The following is a 26,180-nucleotide window of genomic DNA, read 5'->3' on the forward strand; positions in this document are numbered from 1 at the left end:
TTAGGCAATTAAGAACCACAAATAATTAAACTCTGCAAAGAAATGGCAGGCTTAGTGCCTCTGCAAAGTGCAACATGCATTCACCAGTACTGTTATGATAACAGCAAATAAAAATACCCTGGAAAAAGGCAAAGTTACTGTTGCTGTGGGAATAGTAACTTGGCCATTTAACCAGTATTTAATTGCAACATTGCCTTAAAAGACAGAATTGCATTTACAAAGAATATAATAAATATAAATAAAAGAAAACAGTCTAGGTCACTTTAGTAATAACTGTGAATATAAAGCAAATCCTGCTTAGTTAACTACTTTCCATTTTGCAAAGCTTAATTGGTATTTTTACCAAGAGTAAAGTTATCACTGCACAAAATATTCTTGAGGAAAGGGAAACTCATTGAAATATAATCTCAGTTCTTAAATGTTTTACTAAATAATCTTATATACTCTTCTCCTGCAATTCATACCTACAACAGAAATGAAAATAATTTTTTGTTGTGGAATTCTGTAATAATTTGCTACAAATCACTCAAAGTGCTCAGACAGATCTCTATTTCTATAATGCTTTCCTTTCATAAATAGACAATCTAAACCTTTCCCTCAGGGAGTTATTCTATCTGCAATTCCCTCTGTCCAAGGCTCTCATTTATACTTCCTATCAAGAAACATAAGCATAGTTAATCAACACTGCATATGATTCAATACATCACAGCAAAGAGCAGAGGGAAGAAATCACTCAAGGAGGGGAAAAGCACCGTGGGCTGAAAGGGACAAAGACTTAAGTGTATTTACCTAACAAATGGAACAAAGGAAATTTTTCAGTAGGCCTGAACTAAAACCACTTTGTCAACTCTTCTTCCACAACTTCAAATGAGAGGGAAGGAAGAAATGAAAAGTTAGTCTCTGAATATGCTTTAGAGATCAATAAAATTATATTTGTTCAGTTAAAGTGTTTTATTTCAATTTTTATTTTTTTTCTTGTATTAAATCAAGTTTCTAACTGAATTAGACATTAAGATGAAAAATTTTTGTTCCAAAGATCCATTATGTATTTTTAACCCTACAGACATTTGGAGGTCATTTTACTTTGTGTTTTACTCTCAAAATCCACAAAACCAACGTTCACAGCCCCAGAACAGGTACTGAAATAAGACAGTTTCCAAAGGACTGCTGTGGTGTTGATGAGTATAGATAGTTACTCATAAAACAGAGTGGAAATGTTAAAAAGGAGAATGCTTCTCAGCACCAAAATGAAAAATATACATTAAACTGTTAAAATCTGAAATGGGAAAAACCCCAAACCCTTAGGACAGTTCCAACAGAAATTGGCTCACTGAAATGAATTAGCATCCAAGATACCAACTAGAAGCAAGTGAGAAAATCACTAATATTTTAGAGCTCAGTCAGCCATATAACCAGCACTTTACAGAACTAGCTTCTACATACATTAAAGTTCACCCAAGTTGGAGTCAATATATCCTTCACAACGTTTCTTTCTGGATGCATGAAAAGTCAGTACTGAGGACTATGGAATTAAATGATCTGCAGAATGTGGCTTGGTGGGAAGTGAGCAGACATAAATAGATCAGTTAGACGGAGAGTTCAGTTTCCCAGTTTTAGATCCCATGCAACCAAGAAAGAGAGAAAACTATTTCTCAAGAAATGCTTGCAAGCATTTTCACATTTTAAACAAGCTACCTAGTAATTTTGCACTTTGTTCAAACACTGTAAATAAATTACATACAAGAAGAGGAATTTAAGAATAAAGATAAATAAATTTGTAAAGGATATGAGGTATTGCAAAGAGTTGAGCAAAAACATGGAACGATGATCCCCAGGCAATCTGCCAGGGAGCAATGTATGTCATGATGAACTGCAACTTCTGCAGGAGGTCCCACAGCTGAAAATAAAAAAAGAAAAAGAAAAACATGGTGATTTTTAGGTTCTGAGATAGTTTCAATACTAATACCTGAAAGTGACACTTTATAGAATGGTTCGCTGCAATGAATATGAGGTAAATTATATTGCATTATTAGCTTACCTCGGCATAAAAGCCTTAACTTTAGTCAGAAGAGTATATTCTTCATTTGAACTTTAAACTTGCAATGATGTAGGTTTCTAACCACCATGCTGAGGTAGCTCCCAGATTACCTTCCTTCAAAAGTATGTCTGCTTTAATTAGAAAGTGGGAAAACAGGTTCTGATATTAGCTGCATATAACACATCACCAGTCAGGTGGTTACAGGAGAAGAGACTCCAGGATAAAGTGGATATAGCAGACAGAGGAAGCTCAATGTGTGAAATGTGTGGCTCTGCACATGAAAATCAGACTTGTTTTTCAAGTACACAGATTTTCATTTGAAGAATCAATGGGAGAAGCCATCGTTAAGTAAGCACGTGCTTGGCATTAACCATCAATTGTAGCTGCATTTTCAAGATCAAACCATCCTACCATAAAAAGTTGCATTAATATGAATTTTTGTTGTTGTGCAGTACAAATTGAAAAGCACACTGAATATACTTTGGCTTCCTGTAAAATACGCATGGTGCTGCAGCTAGCAGTTTCTGATTCAAGAATTATGTGCACTTACTCCCTAGAATACATTTGTTTTCTGTCAGTTCTCTTGGCATCAGGCCAAAATAGAGTTAACAAAAAACAAGACATTGCCAATATCCTGAAACACGTTGAGGATATATCAATATTTGCATATGAAGTGCTTCCAGGGAACATTCCCAGGCATTGCTATTATGTATGTTGTTACGTTGTTGGAATGATCCCTGGGAAGGTTTTGGTCTGACCCAGTTAGCACTCTTCCAAGCAATCCCTAGGCATCCTTTTGGATGAAAACCCTCCACGGTCCATTTACAGGTGGCAGTTCCATACCTCTACCCTGCATACAGACTAGGAGAGTTTGTTAGCATGGGCACAAGCTTCCCCATGACAGCTGGCTTCAAGGACAGAGAATAGTTCTAGGCGCTCTTTATTTACTATGTTTACAGTCAAGAGAGGATGCACCTTCACTGGCTAACTCACTCCATCTGTCCTTAAGTAGCCAACCCCAGACAAACACTTGGCCATCTGTATCCACATCAGCAATGCACTTACAAGATGCTCCGCTGAGCTTCTCTATGAATTGTTGTAAATAACTGCAAATGAACTGTAAGGGACATAAGAATGACTACTCGCACTACTGGGTTTTGGTCTTTGTGCTTCCAAACAATGGCAGAAGAAGCTGCTGAGTCATGCTAACTCCATTTATGAGTGATGAACCTTCCAGGTGAGATGCAGGCAGTGCTTCACACCTTTCTGTGCTTTGACATGACTCAAGTCAGGAGCAGTATACAAAATATAGATTATGTTAACTTTGGATAGGCATAACACTTAAAACCAGCAAACCCCTGATAAAAAAAAAGATGTTATGATCTCTTTGAGGCACAGCCTGGTTACTCCTATTTAGTTTAAGTATGAGAAATTCAGATCTTGTCAGCTTTTTTTCCTCTCAAAAATACTACACGCGAGTTGAAAACTACACACAAGTAAAACTGAACCGAAACTAGAACTGACTTCTATTTGTTTGAACTCTGTTTAGCAAGCTGTGGGGTTGCTATGTTTTTCTTAATTTTTGTTTATCTGAAATATCTGAATGAACAGCTGCGAGAAAAAATTGTATCTGCTAAAAGATTTAAGTGAAGGGCTGAAAAAGCTAATGACTCACATCTGAAACCTCAAAAATTCAAAACTGCAGCATAACCCAGCAAAGTTCTGTCTGTAACAGATTGAAATCACACAGCCATAAATCACTCCAGCTGTGCTCAAAGCTGAGGGTTCATCAAAAGGTTTTCAAACCTCAAATAAAATTCAAGTTTTGCATTCACTAGGAAACCAAATCCAGGAGGAGACTCTTCTGGCTTCTTGTTCCATTACATCATTTTAATCATTCTTTAATATTTACACATTCTTGCAAAAGAGGCAATGGAGTCCAATGTCCCTGTTGCTTCTAACAAGTCCTACTTCTTCTACATTCACTACTGGTTGAACCTGCCGTTATTTCTTTCAACACTTGCCTCTTTGGCTAATGTTTCTACAAGACAGGTGAGGAGCTCATTTGCAAGAATATGAATGCAAGAAGAGTGCTCTAGTGAACATCTCTTGGTTTTTGAGAGCCTTATGCATCTAAAGGCCTCGAAATGCGTGACTTTCAAGCTACTGTTTTCATTAAGAGCTGTCAAGTGCCTCTATTGGCTCTTAAATTCCTCTTCCGGGGCACATTCTGCAGAATCCTTATGGGTAATGCACCATTAGGGTTTTACATATCTAAATTTACTTGTTAAAGGTGATGTCACCTAGCAACTGCAATACAGAAATTTATGAAGGAGGGACTTGGCTTTACATTTTCTCTTTTTTATCTTACTAGAAATATCTAAAAAAACTGCTCTCCTTACCAGTTTTACACAATTTACTATATACTTTCTCTTATATCTGATATAGAAACTCAAAGGATTCACAGAGAGCTATTGCTTTTCTCTCAGAAACAAATGAAGCTACTAAAAATTGCCTTCATGAATAGGAGGAAGCTGATCCTCAGAAACAGACATTCTCTGATTCTGACTAAAACTGATTGCATTTCTGTCTCCAATAATCGTAATACTAGCTTGAGAGGAAACCCTTCAGCATCCTTTTTTTTCTGAATTGTCAGAAATGGTTAGGATTAGAAAGGGTTAGGAAAGACAAAGCCATCTGGAGATGAATCTGGTGAGGAAAGTGAAAGGCAACAGAAAGGACTTCTACAGGTGCATCAGCAGTAAAAGACAGACTGGAGAAAATGCTAAAACAGGGCAGGGGTGCAGCTGACAAATTACATGGAGAAGGTCAAGCTACTCAATGCTTCATTTGCCTTGGTCTTTACTAGTAAGAATTCAGGAATCTTAAGCCTCTCAGATCTGTGGGAAAGCACAGAGAAATGAAGACACCCTAAGCAGTGAAGAATTAATCAAGAGTCCATTCGGACACACATTTTATCATCTTAATCATCCCCAAGTCCTCTATAAATTCTCAAGCCTCTACAGACCTCTGGCACATAAGGCAAAGACTTATTTTTTCAGGATGTCTTTTAAATGTGGTGATTTTTATTTAACCAAACTTAAGTAACATTACAAACTAGAAGTTAATGGAAATTAGTTAACATGCATATAGAAAAAAAAAAAAAAACCAAACATTTGGGAGTCTGAAACATCACTAAAATGTGATCTCCTTTTCTCAGTTTGGTAGATTTCAATAAACTAGGCAGAGATTAACACCTGAATTTAAACTACACTGAATGTGAGATGGAGACTACGCAACACTTTCAGCTTTTGGCAGCCTTTCTATCTGTTTAGCATCTGTTGGGATTTTGTGTGGGCAGATTCCTTGGCAATACTGGGATTAAACAATGCATAAACATTAACATTTTCTTGCTAAGTTTGAATTTTGTTGGTTTTTTAAGAAGTATACGTACAAATTGGTTTTAAACAAAAAAATAACTGTCATATACATATGGCTATATGCTCTATGTGCAACAGAAAATTGAGATTAAAGAAGTGAAATGCAGAAAGCAATTATTTCCTGCTTTGAACATATTTCTTTATGTTTCTGCTTAGATCCTAAGAACTCGTGACAGATTTGAACTCAGACTCTCAGATGCTAGGTAGGTATTTGGTTTTTCATGGTAAGCTAATTCTAGTCAATTGGTAATTCCATGTCTTGGAAGTAATTCTAATACCTACTAGTAATTTATCTTTTTTCTGTATGTATAAAATTTAAGATACAGTAAGAGGGAAAAGTTGTGCATATGTATATGTTTGTGAATATGAAATTAAACTTCAGTAGAATAATTTTATTCCAGTTCATTGCTTTGCTTTGGAAATCATTGACTTACCTTCTGGTTTTGTTTAATGCCATTTTAAACTAACTTCACCTATGAAATCCTACAAATCAAGATTTACTGGAAATAGAAATCTTTTCAGTGCTTATGTCTGAAGTCATTGCGAGATTCTATTGCTGTACTTGAACAGCAGTGTGTTTGAACCTACATCAAATAGTTTCCAAGCTGTCTTTATTTGCATTTGCTTACAGACATTTGAAGCCTTTAAATTACAGGATTTTAAGATCATTGTCTAATGCAACATATATATAAGAAGATCAAAAAACAATCAGTCCAAGGCTCTGGTATCAAACCTCGGAGGAATATATTCCTGAAGCACAGTGTTCAGCACCTAACATCGACAGCATACAGCATGTTTTAAACAGCTTGATTAACAAGATTTGAAAGCCTTGCATTTGAAGTTATAAGTTAATCATCAGCCAGAAGTAAGTATATGAGAACTATGATAATAAGATCTGCCTCATGGCACAGGCTGCTTCTTTCAACACTGTTAGCTGACAGCAAGAGCTGGGGGAAGGAGGCTGTGGGACTGTAAGAAACCATGTCCCGTATCTTACAAAGTGGGCAAAAAGGACAAGATCAGAGCTAATCAGCTTAATTTGAAGAGGGTCAGACAAGCAAAGTAAATGAGCTAGGAGCTGCACTGATCCAGCCTCTTCAGTGAAGCCTTCATAGGCATGGCTCCTGCCAAGATTGTATCTTCCCAGAAATTTCCTTTACTAAAAGTGGACACAAAAAATATGCACGGAGTAAGTTGTGTGCTGACGCACCAGATACTCAATTTCTCTTTCATTGTCTGCATCAACAGACACACAACATGTTTCTATCAGCATGAAAGTACATGAACGTAGACTTCAGTGCACAGGGAGCCAGACTGAACCAAGGGAGCAGGTACCCATCTTCCTTCACCCCTGAGTGCATTTGTCTCATTCTAAAGAAAAAATAAAAAGAAAAAAAACCACCCCCAAAATAAACACAAAAAGAGACAGAATATGCAATTTGGGAATAATGCCAGGAATTAAATCTGACAAAGAGGTCAGTGATAGAAGGCTGAATGAAAAATCAATTAAATCAGTTCTCCGATGTCAAAAGGAAACACGAACTGTACAGTGCTCAAGAGAGGTAAGGAGTTTGTGGAAAATACCATCGGGATTATTCTGTCAAATATCAGATGTAGCCTTGGGTATTCTACTCAGCAGAAAGGGTCTTAACAGGGTTCATATGCCAGATATCAAAAGTTGAGGAAACAGCAGTGAGCCAAGAGGGTGCAGCTGATTAAGACATTGGATTTCAGTACGCACGAACAGCAAGAAATGGATTAAAACATGAATTATCAACTTAGTGCCAGAAGCTTTGAAGTGAAACATCAGATTTAGAGATGGATGAAAAATCAGAAGGGGACAGGAAAAAGAGTGAGGCTTTTGACTTTTAAGTAGCATGTAAATCAATCAATGGGACATGCCAACTAACCAAGAGTTTTATTGCCACAAAGGCAATAAAAAGATCCAATAGGTTAATTACTTGACTTCAACAAAGCACCAAGGTCAATGCACTTGGTAGCACTTTCTCATAAAATGAAGGAAAATAAGATGACACGCATTTCTTTCCTATCCAAGGGATTGTGCTGTGGATGTTGAAGGTTAAGCCTGATCAACACAGGCCTGGCAGGTTGTTACAAACTGGGTGTCTTAGTTGGAGTTACTTTGTCATAAAGATAATCTTTCATAAATGTGTGACATTGGATGCTATGGCAGAAAGTAGTATATAGAAAGAGAAAAAATATTACAAAAAAAAAAAAAGCAGATTCCTTTTTAGCTGGAAAATGTATTCTGGGAAAGAAGAAAAATATCACAGAGGGAAATTGTATTCTTAAGTGAGCTCAGCAGGGGTAAGAGTACTTAGGCAAATGAATTCAGTGTTAATGAAGGCAAATTTAACAAGATCTGGTTCTTTGATTATTTTGCCTTATGCATGAAGACAAATTCAGAACCCTCAGAGGACTTAACTATAAGAAAATATAAGGTGATTTCATATTTTTGTATTGCTAATTAGTTCATCTACACACACAAATTAAGAGGCTATTAAACTGCCTACCAGTAACATACAAGACACACACATACACAAAGAATTGAGAAGTTGCAGTCCTATACACTGGAGAGTTAATGACACTGGGTCTTATTATTCCCATCAGAATCTTCATAATAGATGAGTGCATAAGCTAAGGGTGGCTCTTTCTTTAGGGCTTAAAGGAAGCTACACAGATTTTGCAAAAACACATATTCCAAAGCTAGGTATCACTTCTCAGTTGAACTTGCTGGTAAAAGAACCAGTTTACCATGGTTTGGCTTACAGGGATCTCCAACATGCTGCTGGCTGCTCTCAGCAGTGAACAGACTGACAAAACACACCCACCAGTTTTTTGTACTAGCCAAGACCATACTACAGCTAGAAACATCCATACCAGCACTACCAAGAATTTTTTGATGTCTTTGCTCCTTCAGCTCAACACCAGCACCACTTGAGGTTCCAAAACCAGTTCAAGGAGACATTATGACCCCTCCACACCACCAAGATTTAGAGGATGTTGTCCATGGCACTGGACAAAATGCCAAATTGTATCTTTAAAAGAACACAGGGAAACAGCTGTGGACAGGCCTTGCCCTGAGCAACTTTGTCAACACTCAAGCAGTTCCACACAGACATCCTGACTGTTTGAATGATTAGAATCAGTTTCTACTTCACACTTAACAATACCTGCTCTTTTCTGACTTGCACTGCTGTTATTCCAGACATCCTTTCAAAGCAACTCACACAACTGCCAAGAGGGCAGTGATTTATTCTTTCTTTTTTAATCACACCAAAGGAAGACAGACTAGATGAGCTATGATGTGCACCTAGCCATCCATATCATATGCTCTCCCTCATATTTGTATTGTGGATGTTAGCTTTTCCTCAGTTAAGTCAGTAGACATCAGAAGCATAGAAGAAAGGTCCATCTTTTCATCATTCCCAAACAGCTTACTCTTTCCATGCCCTCAGAATGATTAATCCACCCACATTTTTTTATCCTATTACAGAAAAAGTCTTAAGACTTTTTTTCTACTGTTAGAAGGCTAGGGAGAAGTCTCCAAAGTCCTGTTATATATTCCATCTTTGCTGTGCCTATGAAGAATATATTCTCAGTTACTGGTGGGTTTTCACTTTCAGTGAAAATGAACATTCTTATTAACCTTTGCACTGACACTATCTCCTAAAAAGTCCAGGGAGAGCAACTGGAAAGTTTACATGTCATGTAGACCAAGATGATTGTCTTGATTATCCCGTTTGACTTCCTGTGAAGCATTACACCCACAATTTTTGAATGAGCAGTCATATATTTTTAAAAGGCCATCCAGGTCTGATTTAAAGAATAAAAACAATGGAAATTTTGGACAGAAGAAGCCCAGGCCATAGCCAGGGAGACAAATGGGCTAGCTACATGGAAAGTCTTAGCATAAGAAAGATGGAGAAATCCTTTTCTACTTGAACTGAAAGCTGCAATCACCCTTAAAAGAAAATAAGAAAGTCTTTCCTGAATGTTTACCTTTCTCCCTTCCCAAGGCAATTTGAAAGACAAAACAGTGCACTCTGCATATGCCTAATCAACTTTTAGCATCAACATCTCACATTCGACAACTTGTCAAAATGTAGACAGTTAATGATTTTTTAAAAATGAAGGAAATTAACCATGTCACATTAGTAAATCCCATGCAGTTAAAAAGACAAAAAAAAAAATACAGGTTGATTTTAAAAATTCTCAGGAATAGAACTGAATAGACTCTTGTTCTCTGTGTTACGCCTGTGTGGGTTGGCTTGGCTATCTGCAAACAGAGATAAAAATCTGTGAGCAGCTATTTGGACTTCCACGCCTCAACTTGTTCAGGGAGCAACATGCTCATTTGGAGGTTCTGATTTGACTAAATTACATTAAACCAACAGCACAATGGGAAAATGAGGGAAGCTCAATTAGTGATATATTCAGAAATATTCCACCCAACGTTATTAGAAAACTCTTATTTAACATAATCTGCTGCAAAAGTCACTAGTGCGGTGAATGTCTGTTGAATTTAGATACTCTCTTCCTCAGTGCCTGGCAGAAGAAAATAAATGCTTACTAGCACAGTGCTTTGAAAGCATGCAAATATTTTTCTGTGGGGTAACCACGCTTGAAAATTACCATCACTATGACTAAGGTACAGCACTCCTAGTGTTCCCTAATTCAGATGGTTGCAAATTGACACTTTCAATGATTAAGCAGAAATCAGCCATGATTGTGTAATATGTTCTGCATAGCCAAAGATGATGCTAATAGAAACTATTTCAGTTTTTGTTTTTATTTTTAAAAATAGCTGCAAATGTAAAAATGACTGAACTACAGATGGACAGAATCTGTGAAGACCCACAAAGCTTTTCAGAACAGAGGTGGATGCAGCTTGCTAAGGGCCTATTGTATGGAATAAACACAAAACATCTTTATCCTCAAGTGACCACATCCTTTACTGAAGTTCCACAATACTGAGCTAATAAAAGCTCAAACCTTAATTGGAATAAATAAAACTTATGCCCTTTATGATCTGAAATTAATAGGACTTTAATTGCTATCATCTGCAATGCTATTTTTCAGATTGGCTTTAATGATCACTGTGTAATGGTGCATGTGCTTTTGTAATATAAATAATTCAAGCATATAATTTCAATTTTTAGAAATGGAACAAGGACAAGTCCACTTGATGAACTAATGACCTGCAAAATTTCAGATATTATCAGATATTAAGAAGATGGCAGATCAACACTAAAACTACATTGTCTAGACATGCCCATAGTACAAGCTTTCAGCCTAGTAGAGTAGTAGCTATTCTAGCAAACATCTCTGCTTAATTTGCTGTGCATCCTTCATTACCTCATTTCTATTGCTATCATTACTCTTTCTACTGTGAACAGAAGCTTCAACCTACCCAAGCAACTACCAAAAACCAACAATGAAAAGCCTTTAGATCTGTCTTTTCTAAAAGCATGCAATGATCCACATCGGTATTTTGTGATACGTGCATGAGGACAACATTTTCAAAAGAATTAATAAACAGTGAGACTTTCAATTCTGGGGTACTAAGTTTTTGATCCTGTAAAGAGCTTTTGGGAGAATGAATTTTAGGACTAAATAAGCTATTATCCAGACAAGGGATGTCCACTGATGCACATTGCTGACAATCTTCTCTGGACACAGAAACTCACTTCTTACTCTAGGGAACATGGTAATGCAACAAATGCTACCAAACTCTGCATCACTTCCACTGCTTATCTTGTACTCCAAGGTAAGAAGCTTAAAAAATTACTCTAACCTTATTTTAGGATCACAGAGCACGGGGCTGGGTTCTTTGTAAAGCAGGACTTTGTATCATCTCTACTACTTTTCTTCTACCCTCCCTCCCCAACCCTTGCCTCTTCACTCCAGCAGAAGAGGAAGCAGAACAACAGGTCTTAGAGCTAAAGGCTTCAAGCAAGTGAAGCTCCTACTGCAGTATGGTCCAAGACTTCAAAGAAAAGAAAGAGAGCAAGTTCTCCCACTGACTTGTTATTCCTCCCCTTCTTCTCCCTTACAGCAGCACAGAAATAAACCAGGAAAAGTATTTAATTACTGCTTCACTCTTTCCCTGAATGACTGCGAACTCCCAACAACTGAATAACGAATAACCAATGAACTAGGCCTTTCCTTAGGAAGCCTGAAACTTTCATTTCTTTCTCCTCTCAGAAATTAAGTGGTGCTAGCTAGGTTGTACTCACATATGTGGTAGGAATATTTTAGATAAAGAAACTAGGCCTGACAAAACCAAAAACCAACAAAACTCACCAGAGTTACCTTTGGACAAACTGTACTATATGTTATGACAATCAGGGACCAAGTTTAAAACCAAAATAAAATAAAAACAAATTGGTAAAAGCTTTAAGCAAGACTTCAATTCTTCCACATATTTTATCAGGGCATTGGTTAAACCCACTTCTTTCAACGAAACAGCACAGATAGCAAATAAAGGCAAGATGCAATCTAACTGATGCAGAAAGGGTTTTTATAAAGTAAATTCAGCTAGAGCACACTCCAAGAGTTAACAACGTAAAAGAGAGGAAGGAGCTCAGAGGTTAAGGTTAAGGGCAGCATCACAAGGATAACAGACTGAAAATAAGAAAAGGAAAATGTTAAGGCTGACATTACGAAAACATTTATTATCATGAGGATGATTAGATAATGGAATAATTTCCCAAAGGAAGTTGTTGAGTCAAACACTAGAGGCATTCAAAGGAAACCTAGATAAAAACACCAGGCGATTGATCTGGAGGGCAGCTCTGCACTAATGACCCATGAGGCTCTTTCCAACTCATTGAGGATTTGCCTCTTGAAAACAAGAATTCTGAACTTTCCATAGCAACATGTGAACAAAAAGTAAATGCAAAACATTGCACAGAGAAGGCATTTAACTGGAACCTCGTTTTCAGCTTACAGATTTTTTTTCCTCCATGGTATGAATAATCTGTGTCTATATATGTATCCATTAAATTCTAGAAAATCCTACCACATACTGACCAGCACAGTAACACTGAAAAGATAAATAAAACTATGAAATATATTTTCCAAAGAAATTACATGAGCTATGAAACTTGCCTTATGAAAAATGATGGACATCATGAAGAAATCCAGCAAGAAATTTTCTGAAATGTCTTTGTAGTCAAACTGGAAGAAGATTACAGTAAAGCTCAAAGTAACAAATTGATTAATAGGATTACAGAATGAGGAGCGGAGGAGTTTCATCCCAGCAACTGTTATCAGTATAATATCACAGCTGTAAGAAAGACAGAAAGAAAAACCTAATCAAGTGAAAGTTATAAAGCATTAAATCAGGAAGCTCTTAAATACAAATAGCTGTACCAGATGTATTTAAGATTGCTATGTATCCTTAATTCTACACATATTATTGATTTATTATATGAATCCTATGTTGTTTTGACAATCACATTTATTGAACCCATGTGCAACTTCATATTTTTCCCCTATCATTATTACACACTTGTAATCTATAATAAAGACAGACATCCATACTAAAGCCAGTAGTACCGAGTATTAAATACCAGGAATCTAGAAAGGATGATTTTATACAGCTCTTAAAATAAAATTTCAGTTTCAGAAATATCTTGGCACTTCCAGTAACATTACTGTAATCTGGGGAAAAAGAACAACCAACCAACCAAAACAATTCTTGAATCCATTCCAGTTTTTTTAAAACTAGAAATTTGACTTGATGACAGTTTATAGTTTCATTACACACAATGCAAAAATTCTGGCTAGAAACACCTATAGATGTGAATTGCTTGAAATTCTTAGCATTTTCCTTGTTCAGAAGGTTGTCTGTTCTACATAGTAATTACTTCATCAGATGAAAAGAAATGATGTGTTGCAGCTAATGCATGCTGTCTGCATTTTACTCTCCCTTTTTACATTCCAGAGAGTGAAATTAAGCTGAGAACTCTAAACTCTAAGTGACCACACAGAAAATCAAGAAGTCTAGTCTTTAAAAATTAAAGAGCTTGCTGCTCTATCCCCAAGAAGACAACTTTCCTCTTTTAACTCTCCAGAAAACTACACAGTTTTCTGTGTAAGGAAAGATAATATAATTATGTGAGAAGGTAAGACAGAGGTAACATGTTGGCAACCCTTAAATTTAAAAAAACAGTCCAGTCTCTATGTGTATATCTATACACACACACACACAGATATACATACATATATATATATATATGAACTTGAAGACTTGAGGTTGTTCACACTTCCAAGTTTTGTACTGAAGATACTTTACAGAATTAGAAAGATGGTCTTGCTTGGACAGCAGTTTTGATCTCTTGGTAATACAGCCTATTCTGGGAGCTAAATCCTAGCAATGTCCCAAACACATTAATTTTTAGAGCGGCTAGGTAGATGGGTACTTCACTGAGATGTGATACAGTACTGGGCTTCAGACCATGAACACTTGAATGGGTATGTATTTTATCCAACAGCCACTAAAAACCACAGGAAAAAGGGTCAGAAGCAGGAATTGGAACATGATTCCCCACTCCTATAAGTATTTCCTTACCACTAAAGCAGGAACAATCAAGAGCAAACTTCCTATAGCCTCTGCTTTCCTGGTAAATGCTTAACAGCTGGATGCTTGTTAAATGAAATGGAAACCACTACCATCTCCATCAAGATTTTTAAAGGAAGGAAAACAAAGTAGTATTGTGTGAACTCAATCCTGACCACATAGTGGAGACACTACAGAAAAACAGCTTTCTGTTCAAAAATATAAGGCTTCCGGGTTCTATTAGGATAAGATACGAGGCAAGTTATTTATTTAGAAAGCTCTAAGTGTGTTCAGAAGTGCATCTCAAGCCTCTTAATGAACCACCAAGTCAAATGCGAGAGTATTTAGTGATATTAAGTAGCCTCAGGGTTTTCTGGCAGTTGAACAAGAATGTTTGGATTGCAGTTTTGCATATTGCTGTCCAAGAACCATACTGGACCTATTCCTGAAAAGACAACTCAAATCTAATAGACATATATAAGTAAATCCTTGTGAACTGAGAACCAGGTGACTTCTCTTAGGTAAATTAAGCACATTAACTTTCTGGGAGATATATTTTTTTTGGTGCTGATGAAAATAGGTCAAGACTTTAATGCATGATGAGTGACTCAAAGTAGGCCAGATATGCAAAATGCATGGAAGGTTCTCCTCCACCCTGCTGTGAACCAGGAGAATACCTGCTGCCATGACTGACACTCGGCAGGCCGGAAAACCCTAAACATGTTTTCATCATTCTAGCAAGGCTCATACAAGTCTGTACATTTCCAGGCTGATTATATTTAATGCTGCATTTATTTATTTTTGTGTATCTTCATAATACAAATGCAACTTTATTGGAATGCAGGTCATTCTCAAGAATCACCAGGACATCACTGTTGGAATGAAATGGCAAGCTAACCTTATTTCTCACCTTGTCAAAGCTGTTCTTTTCAATTTACCCCAGATTTCTGAATGGAAACCCTAGCAACCAAGCCATCCCAGTCTATCCTGTGTAAACAGGTTGGAACTGACATTCTTCAGGAAGAAAAAAATTCTTGCAACATAGAGGAATTTTGATGTGGAAAACTATGTACAAAGGAAAAGGAAGACTTTTTCGTCACTGGATCCATTAATATGTGGAAAAATTCTCAAAAAAATGACATTTTATAAAACAATTCTCTCAGGGGTAACAGAAAATAATTTGCTAATTATCCCTCTTCTTTAAAGATATTGCCACAGAAGACGCTTTTCCTGGGGTCTTAGTTCACAGCAGAGAGAAAGCAAGAGGGGGTAGAGGTATGGGGAGGGGAAAGAGGAGCCTGTGTGGCAGGTAACACGGTCAAGCTTTTCAGCTTGTCAGCATGGGTCCCATTAATAACCAGCACATCGGGTTCTGGAAAGCTCAAGCAAACTCCTGACTGTGAAGGAGCTCTTCTGCTTTCTCAGGAAGCAAACTGCTTCAATCCTTCAAATCACAAAGCAAGAAGAAGCTTCTTTAAAAAAATACAATCAAAATGAGAAAAACTCCAAAATTAAATCATGCAAGATCTACCACTCTTGCAGATACAGACCGGGAAAGTACTATTTTCCCTTCTCTAAGGTATGATATGGTCTGATCCCTGGGCGGTAAATAACTAAGGAATGTTCCAATAACAGAAAACAGATATTTATGTATTAAAGTAGAGAAAGTACAACCCTCAGAAACACTGTATATTGAAGGGGCAAGGAGAATTTAGGATACCTCATGGGCTTATAAAGTGGATGAGAAAGAGGTAAGATCTGAGGACAAATATTTTCCGCATGACATTTACATAGTAGCTGGAGGGGAAGTGTATTAAAAAGGAGTGCCACAGAAGAAGGAATACTGGGAGTGTTGTGGATAGACCTTAGTTACAAGAAAAAGGAGAAAACATAGGCTTTATATCCAAGGTGATCACACAGACACAAGGGGGATGGGTGAGGCAAGGACTGTCACAGTATTCCCCTACAGGCCAAACAATCAGAGACAGACAAATGTAATTACTTTCTTTAATCTCAAGATTTCTGGGGGACTGACTCACTGCTTCTGAACACTTGAGGGAGGTGGTACTTTAAAGTGCAATATAGCTTTGAGGAATGACTATGTAAAAATAGCACCTTCCTAAACCTATATATTTGCTCTGTGCATGTATTCAATCACGTCTGTTCAGTAGTGACAAATGACATTTTGATTACATTTTAGATCTTCCAGCCCCGCAGAACCAAATAGAGGGATGAGTGTGAACTCAGTTTCACCCTGGACAATGCATCTAAACTTCTGAAGTGTCTTGGCCTTGGCATCTCCCAAGTCCCTGGGGGTAGAAAGGTTAATGAGGAACTACACAGGCTACCTCTGAGTGACTGGTGAGAACCTCTCCGGACAAGTAGTTGTCAGGCAGAAATATGCAGAAAATTTGATTAATGCCCTAGTCCTAGTTTCAGCCCTAAAAGCAGGTATCATCTCTTCCTTATAGTTGTGTAGTCCCTAAAGCTGTGTTGCTTTTTAAGAAAGAAGAATAATTAAAATAACATGCAATTTTTACATCCAAGTTCTTTTATCTAATATTTAACATTAAGAACCTAAATTATTATTAATACTGAGGAAGTCCCCTTCCAGCACTTTTCCCTGTTGCTGGAACCTTCCTTCATGAACACAGACTGTTTCTTTGTTTTTATCATCTGCATCACTGTCATTCTGATAAAAAGACTGCAGAAACTGCTCTCTGGGGATACTGCAGTCACTAACCCTGCTGAATATCTGCAGTAAGCAAGTCACTGACCAAAATGTTTACCATAAAAGGATGTCTGCAAGGATCATACTGTGAGACCATGGATCAGCATCACCAGTTCTGCTTAAGATCAGAGACAACATACTCTGGAAAAACTTGTATCCCCACCTTTCTCAAACCACACTTAATGCAGGACTACCCACCATTCTACACTGCTGAATATTTTATTCAGTCTTGCCTTAAAAGACTTCTGTGGTGAAGCTTCTGATAATTCCTTTGGGAGACTATGTGGTAGTCTTAAAATTCTCGGTTTGGAAATGTTTCCTGATATCCAGCTTAGATTTCTCATTTTCATCTGATTAATTCTAGTTACCCCACTGTGTTTATGCCCATCAAACACCTGCAGCTTGGTATAGTGTGTCTTGCTTTTAACTGACATTTAGACATTCCATATATATCTATATATAGCTCTTTAATCTTTTAATTTCTCTCTCTCTCACTGGAATCATATCTCAGCATGTGCTAAGGTAGTTTCTTTTTTTTTGTTTCAGCAAAGCCAATGATTATTGTACACTGAACTAATAATGCACAAAAGCAAACTGTGACAAGCAGATTTAACAAACAAATTTCATTTATCCATCTTCAGTCTAAAACCAAATATTCTACTTATCACGTGCTTTGAGTTATAATCTACTTACTGTGTACCAAGCTTCTTGTATTTACTAATTGAGAAAGCATCAATGGTGAGGGCATTCAGTATTATAGCTGGATATAAAACATATTTCTCAAAGCACTGAAGCCACACATAGAGCCTTTCAAACCACATCAAATGAGCAGCATCTGAAATAGAAATTCAGATAACAGATTATTGCAGCCAATTATCAGCATTTTTTTGCACAACAATATCATAGAAGAAATGAGCTAGCTTGTATTAATAAATATAATTAAACAACTAATTTATGAAACAATGGAATTCATATTTCTTTTGCAACAGAGAAATATTTTTGTTCTCTGAATTTACAGAGTATCTGTTTTGCTGCTTATAACTGCATTCATGAGAAATGCTCAGAAACTATAAGAGATGGAACATTCTAGATGGTAGTTTCTACATAATCTAACTACTAGTCACTATATTAAATAGCACTTTTAGTGATGTATTGACTCTAGGGAGACTCTCTCCAGCTCTGGCACTGACCTGGTGGATGATCTTGTGAACCTCATTTGAACTCTGTGCCTCTCCTTCCCCATCTTATAGTGGCAAAACACTTCACTGGACTGCAAAGTGTCATTGACCACATTGACAAACTAAATATCTTTAGAGACTGAAGAATTCACAGGACCTAGAAATGGTCATAGATGTTTCTTAAAACACTTAAACAGCCATCGTGAAAAGAATCTGCCAGTATCACATCATTCACCAGTAAAGAATATTTTTTTTTTGCAGTAGACTTTCCTAACAACATCACAGTGCTTAATATCAGTATCAAACAAGAACTGAAGGCTCTGTGCAATTCAACTGCTATGAGAACTTGGGTGAACTGACTGCAGAAACACTTATGTACAGACAAAAAAAAAGTCTGCATTCTCAACTGAACTCAACTAGAGAAGGTTATTGGAAAAGCAGTGAATGCAAAAAAGGCAGAACTTGGTATTGATTCAGAAATAACAATGTCAGCTACTGTATATCCAATACTCTTCCCTGCAGAAATGAAAATAATCATGCATACACATCCCACCCTCCCACACACACCTTTTCAACGACAGGCAAAGAAAACATGCTGAATCAATAGATTTGTATGTTCTACAGGCACAGTTGTATATTGTATAGGCTCAAAGAGAAACCTCTGAAAGAAATCCTTCCAAATTAGTTTAAAGTCATGCTTTGCAGGTATTTTAAGCTAAGGCTGAGTCCAGAAAATACGACCAACTTCTGTTTCTAATTATAACATAAAATATTTCTAACTACCACTGCCTAAAAGCCATCTCCTAAAAGTTCATACATGCAGCAAAGCATTCATTTTGGAACCTCCTAGCTTTTATTCTCTCTTCTTCTCCCCTCCTCCTGAACTACAAATTGCTCTCAAAGTTCCACTCAAAAACTTCATCCAGCTGCCCAAAGCTGAGCTCTCTCTGTGTAAGAACTTGAATAAAGAGATGTGCATATCAAGTAGACTGAAAAGAAGGTAGCCGCAGGAGCAGAGAGATGTGTGACGACAATGCAGACAGAAAAGAAAAAAAAAAAGAAAAAGAAAGCTCACATTCAGAGGCGACCCAGGGAAAGATGTGGATGGTTTGAAAACGGCTTACATGAATCTGTGGAATATAAAAGCTGTGGTGTGAAGGAAGAAAATAAAGGCTATTCTCTAGTGTTTTGGGGTTTCTTTCTCACTCAGTCCTGCACTACTTTCTACACGTCTATTCTACCATAAGCTCATATGTCTTGACCTCAGCCTTTCTTCCTGCAGTGAGGCAAAACAATGACAAGTAAGAAATTAGTTATCTCAAACAGGCATCATGAGAACTGGTCTGATAATTGCTAGTCTGTGGAAAGCCTGAAAGTTTGAGTAGTTCATCCAGAGTCTATGAAACAAAGCCAGGAATAAGCTTGTGGAATTGTTATTACCAGCCGTTTGTGTAATTGCAAGCAATCATTCATCTCCCCATAGCATTACACTTATAAAAAATTAGGAAGCTGATAATCAAATTCTATGCAGTAAAGGCTCCTCACAGGCATCTTGTTTTGTGTGCTTGTCCTTTCATTGTCCATGTCTGACAACTACAGAATACCATCCTTTTTCAAGCTTCTTTTCTACACAAACAGGGAACCTTTAAGTTCAGTGCCTACATTTTTCTTACAGGGTAAAAGAGAGAAGACAGCCTGTCAGACGTATTTATCAAAGGGATTACACAACCTCTTCCTCAGCCCACCTCATCTCAGATCATGACAGAAAGCCTCTGCAACAGCCTAAGGGATTGAAATACATTTTTTTTTTTAATTCTTGTTTTCTAACACACAACACCAGATGCACTGCAATAATACTTAAGTCCCTAAGTGTGGGAATGGACCACATATAAAATGAGGACTGCAAAAGAAGGAAAGAAGCCTGATGCTCGCAGCAGGTAGCATAGGAAATGTAGCTGATTTCAAAGCAGAAGGAAATACATCTCTAGAGATCAGTGTTGCAGATCTCTACCCTCAACCTTTTCAAAAGCTGAGTCATTGCATTTAGGAAAGCAATGTTTTCTGACAAATGAAGACAGACTTAATCAGGACAAGATAAAGAAATCCTCCAGTAGACTTTTATGATTAAGTGATGTAACAAACAATAAAACTTGGGTATTCATCAGAATTAATGATTAGCAGGGAGAGGAAGCCCTGGACAATGTTTTCATGATCCTTAATAAGATTTGTATTTCTACTACACTTTCCTTGGCATATTGCAGTAAAAGTTAAAAGGCAACCTTCAATCAAGTCTCTTGGGTACATTTTTTTCCACACCCAAGCCTTATTTGGAAAATAATCATTTTGAAAGACATGATTTTTTTTTTTTTTTTAAAAAAAAAGATTATTTAGATCCTTAATGCATGATTTTGCCGAGTGATCTGAACTCTTTTGTTGTCTAGTTGGAGAACAGACTAAAGTCCCTCAGCAGGCTGCGTTCTGACAATGTTGTCTTCAAACACCTCAGGAACATGCATTGAGAATGATTAAGGCACAGGATCCATCAAGAAATGACAAGCAAGCTTTTGGCTTATAGCAAAGGCAAGATGAGAGCTGCAGGAACAAAAAAAAGAGCTGTGCTTCTCAAAGTACACTGTCTGCTTGCAGAAATATCTGTATAAGAACAGGAAATCAGACCTTGACATACTAAAATATTTACCGATGCTTGCATGTATCAGGGCACTACCTGCCAAAGCCAGCAGACATTAGCAAGAACAAATCTTCAAGAACATTTCACAGTTCCTTTCAAATTTAATGTTTCTCTAAAAGTGTTTTTAATGGAAATCAGAACTCTAGCTTGCACTACCCATGCTGTTCAAATTATACAGTTATTTGTCAGAAAGTAGAAAAAAAATCTGCCTCAATTTCATCAATCATTTAAGTTTTTAAATTATACAAAATGCCAATGTATTAAGTATGAACTATAACATAACAAGCAACACAATAACTTGGAATACTGTAATATAAAAGCAAAAGGCAGATCAGACAATGGTTCATGAAAGGTCACTTTGGGCCAGCAAAGTGATTAAGGGACAGGAGCATTTGGCATAGGGGGAGAGGCTGAGAGAGCTGGCATTGCTTAGCCTTGAAACAATAAGACTCAGGAGGTATCTTATTAATGCCCCTTTTGGGGGTGTAAATAACTGATGGGGAAAGTAAATTGGAGGGACCAGACTGTTCTCAGTAGTGCCCAGTGACAGGGCAAAAGGAAATGGCACAAACTGAAATTCCATTTCAACTGAAGAAAAAAAATAAAAAAACATAGCCAACCTTTCTTACTGTAAGGATGATTGAATACTTGAACAGGTTATCTAGAAAGATTGTGGAGTCTCTATACCCAAAGATACTCAAAACTGGACACAGCCCTGAGCACCCTACTCTACCTGACGCTGCTCTGAGCAGGGCTGTTGGACTAGACAACTCCAGAGGTGGCTGCCCAGCCTCAGCCCTCTGTGCAGTGGTTTCAGGAGACAACTTCTACAGGCTAACAGATCTGCTGGTGACTGGGAGGCGAGGAGGGAATGGAAAGAATGGGCTAAGCATGCCATTCAAAAGAGGGAAAAGTTAAAGCATAATTCATTCTCCCTGCTAGACTCCTTCTAGATTTTTTTTTAAACCAAGACAAGCTGCGAGACATTGCATCCATTGTTTAGAAAAGATTTTATTACTAACCTCTCACTTCCCGTTGTTGGTGCTCTTTGCTTTTAAGTATGGGGTGGGAGATCCACAGCCAGGGGTGATGCTTGCGAAGCTGAGGAAGTATGTAATGTGTTACAAATCCCACAGTCCATGCTAAAGCAAACAGGACAATGCTGAGAAATGGCTGGGCCAAAAGAGAAAAAATGAAATACGGTTATAATTTGCAAACAGAATTTTTACATAAAGCTTCAACAGTTTTTTAGTAGTTCCTATAATTGTATTTTTGTGCAGTTAATTTGTATTCCTATGTTCACCTCTCTGACTCCACAGGTGGATATGGATTCTGAAATATGTATTTTGCACACACAATTAACCAATTTTTTCCTCCCTAATTGGAGGAAAGTAAGGCAAATGATCAGGCTTATTCATTCTGTCTCCCAGGTTCCACATCATAAAAGAGCTGTAGATATGCAGAGGTTTAAGGAAAGAGAGGCCAAATAAGTAAGAATAAAACTAACACAGATATCCATAAACTAATTGCCTTGTAAAGCACCCAGTGATTTTGAATAAAAGAGGTAATAGCTTAGGGGTGAAGAAAAAAAAAATTAAAAAGGACAAATACACACCCTTAGTGATAGAAACACAGTACTGGCACTGACAGCAAATGACAGAACAGCAGCCACTGTGCAGACAATGAGATCCGATTTCAAGATTTCTTTCTGTAAAAATAATTATTTTATATAAAATTAGCAAGCCAATACTATTTTAACCAAAGTAAATGACTCTGTTCTCAATTACTTGTAGGCTGCATTGTAATACGCCTAATCAATGCTCCCTGATACGGAAGTGTTTTCTCCACTCTGCTTTGGGAAATTATTTCTTCACACACTAGGTTTCTCAAAGTAATCACATTTAAATTCATCACAGCTTATTTAAAATTATATTTTTAAATAACATAGCTTTAAGATTGAAGAAATGAAAGTAATACATTTTCACACCAAATCTGATTATTTTTAAGGAATATAACTCTCTCATTCTCTGACTTTCTTATTTTTGGGAATCAAAATTCTGGTTCCATTTCCTATTTGCAAGCAACGAGATTTCTTCAAATTAACTTTCTCTTGCATTACTGTAATGATTCATGCCTTTCTGTAATGTCTTCAGAGACTAAAAGTTAATGCATTTATTATGCTCTTGAGTGACACGTCCATTCTCTGATTTTCTGTATAGGAAGCCAAATTTCAGCAAGATTTTATGGGTTTCAGACAAAGCCTTTTTCTAGTGTCACTGAATGATAATGAAAGGACATGTCTGCCTTTACATAAAGATCTATAACTAGGGTAGGAGTAATTTTGTTTCTAAAGATTGGAAAATATCACTGTCTTTCCAGCTCATTTTTCTTGTGATTAAAATGTCCTTCCCAGTAAACAAATAAACAAGACGCCTTGCGAGCTGTACAATCTTCTGAATTGTACTTCAGAGGTCACCCAAACATCTTTGTGAGTAAATGAAAATTTTATCTTAGATTTATGAGAGGGGCGTTTAAGTTCAGCACTCAATACTACTGCTAAGTTATCAAATGAGTAACTATTTGTAGCTTGTGGTTTAGAAACTGACTTATGCTTCTGTTCAAAGATATCTAGAAACAACGTGTGAAATGCATCACTTCTTAGAATTAGAAGCTGATCTGATTCCCTGGTGTTGCAGTCTAGGTAGTCTTCATGTATCTCATCACAGAAAAAGAAAGAAAACTAAAATAAAGATGGGATAGTAAACCTACGAATAAGGGAGATAAAACGAAAGCAAGCTGAACAACAGAAGGTTTGCAAATTACAGGGGAAGCTGGTAGCAACCACTATATTTAGGCTGCCTATCACTCCCTGTTATGAAAGATGCTTCTCAGTAAAAGGTCACAAGCATCAGCACTTCCATTACTGCAGCAGGCCTTTGAAATTCAGCAGGACTAAAAAGCCTTCAGGCTCAAGAAGTACTTTTGCTTTGTCCCAGGAAACTCCAATTCAGCTTAGCAGAATTCTCAGGCGATCTCCACTGTCCTTCTCTTTTTTAGGCTGCTCAGGAACAAGTACTTAAAAAAGAACATTGCTACCTCCCTTCGGAAAGCTGTGCCCTCTCCATACAGCCCCGTACACTGCACAGACTGTAAGAGGGAAGGTCTAGGAGCAGAATTAGGTCTTCCTAACTCTTCTCAGCCATCTTTTTAAAAAGATAATGCTGCTCGCCTTTTTCCTTACTTCTTGGTCATCACACGCAACAGAAGAACCACAAGAACCTCACAGGAAAAAGGCCTTCTCTTCCCTGAACAAATCTTTGATCCCTGCCTGTCCCCACAGGTCTTCTCCATTCGGTTCAGACCTTCTCTCACTAGCACATTGTGTATCAATCTCAGACTCAAGTAGGTTTAGTATGTGGAGAATTACTGAAAAATTGTGGTCAAAACCCCAATAAAGATGGATAAGGGAATAATTACCCTTGCTTGTAATGGAAATATATATATATTTTTTGCCCTTTCCAAATTCTTTTTAAAATGTTGTACATAAAATCTACGTAAAGCAGCAGTATTTAGATTGTAAAATTCAGCATCTGAGACAGCAAAACAGTGCTAGATTTATATAACACAATTTCAGCCTTTTTGTGAGTACATATTATGAAAAGTCTTGATAAAGTATCATTTTATGCGCAGCTGAATCCAGCTACTCAATAATCTAAAACAAGCTTATAAGAAAAACAAACACACTCCAATCATATTTTCAAGCTCTTCCACACAAACAGAAAGGGTAACTACTAAAATGATTTTTTTTTCTCACAATCAGGTGACTGAAGAAGCTGGTGTTTCAAGAACTACGTAAAATATTAAGAATTTAGCTGCAAATTCAGTAGAGGTGATAATAACGGCCATTCTGGGGACAAGCAGTATCCTAACTTTCTGTTCTGTGCCAGGTCACCAAATAGAATCATTTCAAAATACTGCATTCAAAGGAGAATGTATTACACAGATTACATTGCACAATACTGGTATTTCCCATCTTTCCCATCTTTGAGTTTGGAAATGTTCTTTTTTAGGGTGCTCTCAATGCTTTTGACATATTAACTACTCAATACAGAAGCAGGCCTATGTTTGTAAAGTGATGATTATTATTATTTGGGTATTTGAACACAAATCTGACAACTACATTCCAACTCTGGCAACATCCAAAGTGTTTTAAGTATCATATGTGCCCAGGCTTGCCCTTTTGCTCTTGCACAGAACTGCTTTGAAATGTAAACGTACTGTTCACCTGCTGAGTCGCACAGTGGCCTCTCCAGGAGCTCCTTTTTGATGTGGCAGATGCTTTCAAACTCCTCACAAAATTCAAACTTATTTACTTCTAAAACAAAGCTGAGCAGTAGCTGCTTTTCCTTCACACCTTGGCACAGTGGTCAGGGCTCCCCAGGAAATACCTGACCCTGGGCAGTTTTCTCTCTGACTGAGAGGGCTTCAGAGCTACCTTCCAAAAGAAAACTTTGGGCAACCATCTACAGGCTGCTGCAGGTGGATCTGCAGCTTCCACCCTTAGTGTTGAAGACAGCTAACTCCTGCAAAGCACGTACCTAGCTTGGACACAACTGTTCTCCACACTGCATCTAGACCCTACTGTGTAAAAGCAGGATTTGGGCTTTCATTCCCAAGGCCAGGGGTTTGGGCTTTCATTCCCAAGGCCACTTTGGAACTGAATGTTGAACAGCCCTATAATATAATGCTTGAATTTTTCATTGCAACCGGTCCAACGTAGAAAAGTTAAGTGCTGATTACAGTTAAAATCTCTGCAGTGACAGATAATCAACGTTATAGTGTGGGCTAAAAGCAGGTGTTCTTTTTTTCTCCATTTGACACTCGAGGAAAAGAAGAAAACCCAAACTAACATTGCTGCCATTGATGCCTAAGAGATTTAACAAGCAGAATATACTATAGTGGAGCTTTTTTTTTAATTACTATTTTCAATTGTGCTTTTATAGCTTTGTAGAAATCCTTTTACTAGCTATCTAAATGTTTGCATTAAAGACCAGGAAGGAAGCTGAGTTTGAATTTAACACATTAGCACCCTCGGGCCAGTTGTTAATCTAGTAATCAGCCATGTGGATGCCTATAGAAATTAATTATAATGGTAGGAAGCTCCATTCTCAAAGTTGAATGGTCAATTATCCATCACAGCTGCTTTATAATTCAGGCTTCCAAAGCTGGCAATTCTTACACAGCTATTCAAGCAAAGCAAAATAGTAAAGGTCATGTAACTAAACATTAGAGATGCTGTATTTATTATTCCCAACATCAATGCAGAGCTGCTACAGAATACAACACACTAATTTTCAGTATTAACCTTGTTTGCTTTCAGCTCCTTGAGGAGGTGATTTGGTTCTGTACACCTCAGGAGTTCTGATTAAAACAGGTCTTATTTAAATGGCATGTTATGTAGACAATATGTCTATACATAGGCCAGGGCAAGGCTGGCTGTTGTGTTGCATCCTGCTA

The 26,180-nt window shown here is 37.3% G+C and overlaps 1 protein-coding gene across 1 annotated transcript in view; it reads right to left on the reverse strand.

The window, feature by feature from the left end:
* The window catches only part of PCNX2 (pecanex 2), a 155,230-nt gene that overhangs the window by 58,451 nt on the left and 70,599 nt on the right, over positions 1–26,180 (reverse strand). The window contains exons 18-22 of the mRNA XM_069852327.1: positions 22,279–22,371; positions 21,686–21,836; positions 17,490–17,631; positions 12,613–12,790; positions 1,787–1,897 (exon numbers count right to left, since the gene is read on the reverse strand). Of these exons, the coding sequence (XP_069708428.1) occupies positions 1,787–1,897; positions 12,613–12,790; positions 17,490–17,631; positions 21,686–21,836; positions 22,279–22,371 (675 nt within the window). The remainder of the gene's footprint in view (positions 1–1,786; positions 1,898–12,612; positions 12,791–17,489; positions 17,632–21,685; positions 21,837–22,278; positions 22,372–26,180) is intronic.

This window comes from Phaenicophaeus curvirostris, chromosome 2, assembly GCF_032191515.1.
Source record: "Phaenicophaeus curvirostris isolate KB17595 chromosome 2, BPBGC_Pcur_1.0, whole genome shotgun sequence".
Taxonomy (NCBI): Eukaryota; Metazoa; Chordata; class Aves; order Cuculiformes; family Cuculidae; genus Phaenicophaeus; species Phaenicophaeus curvirostris.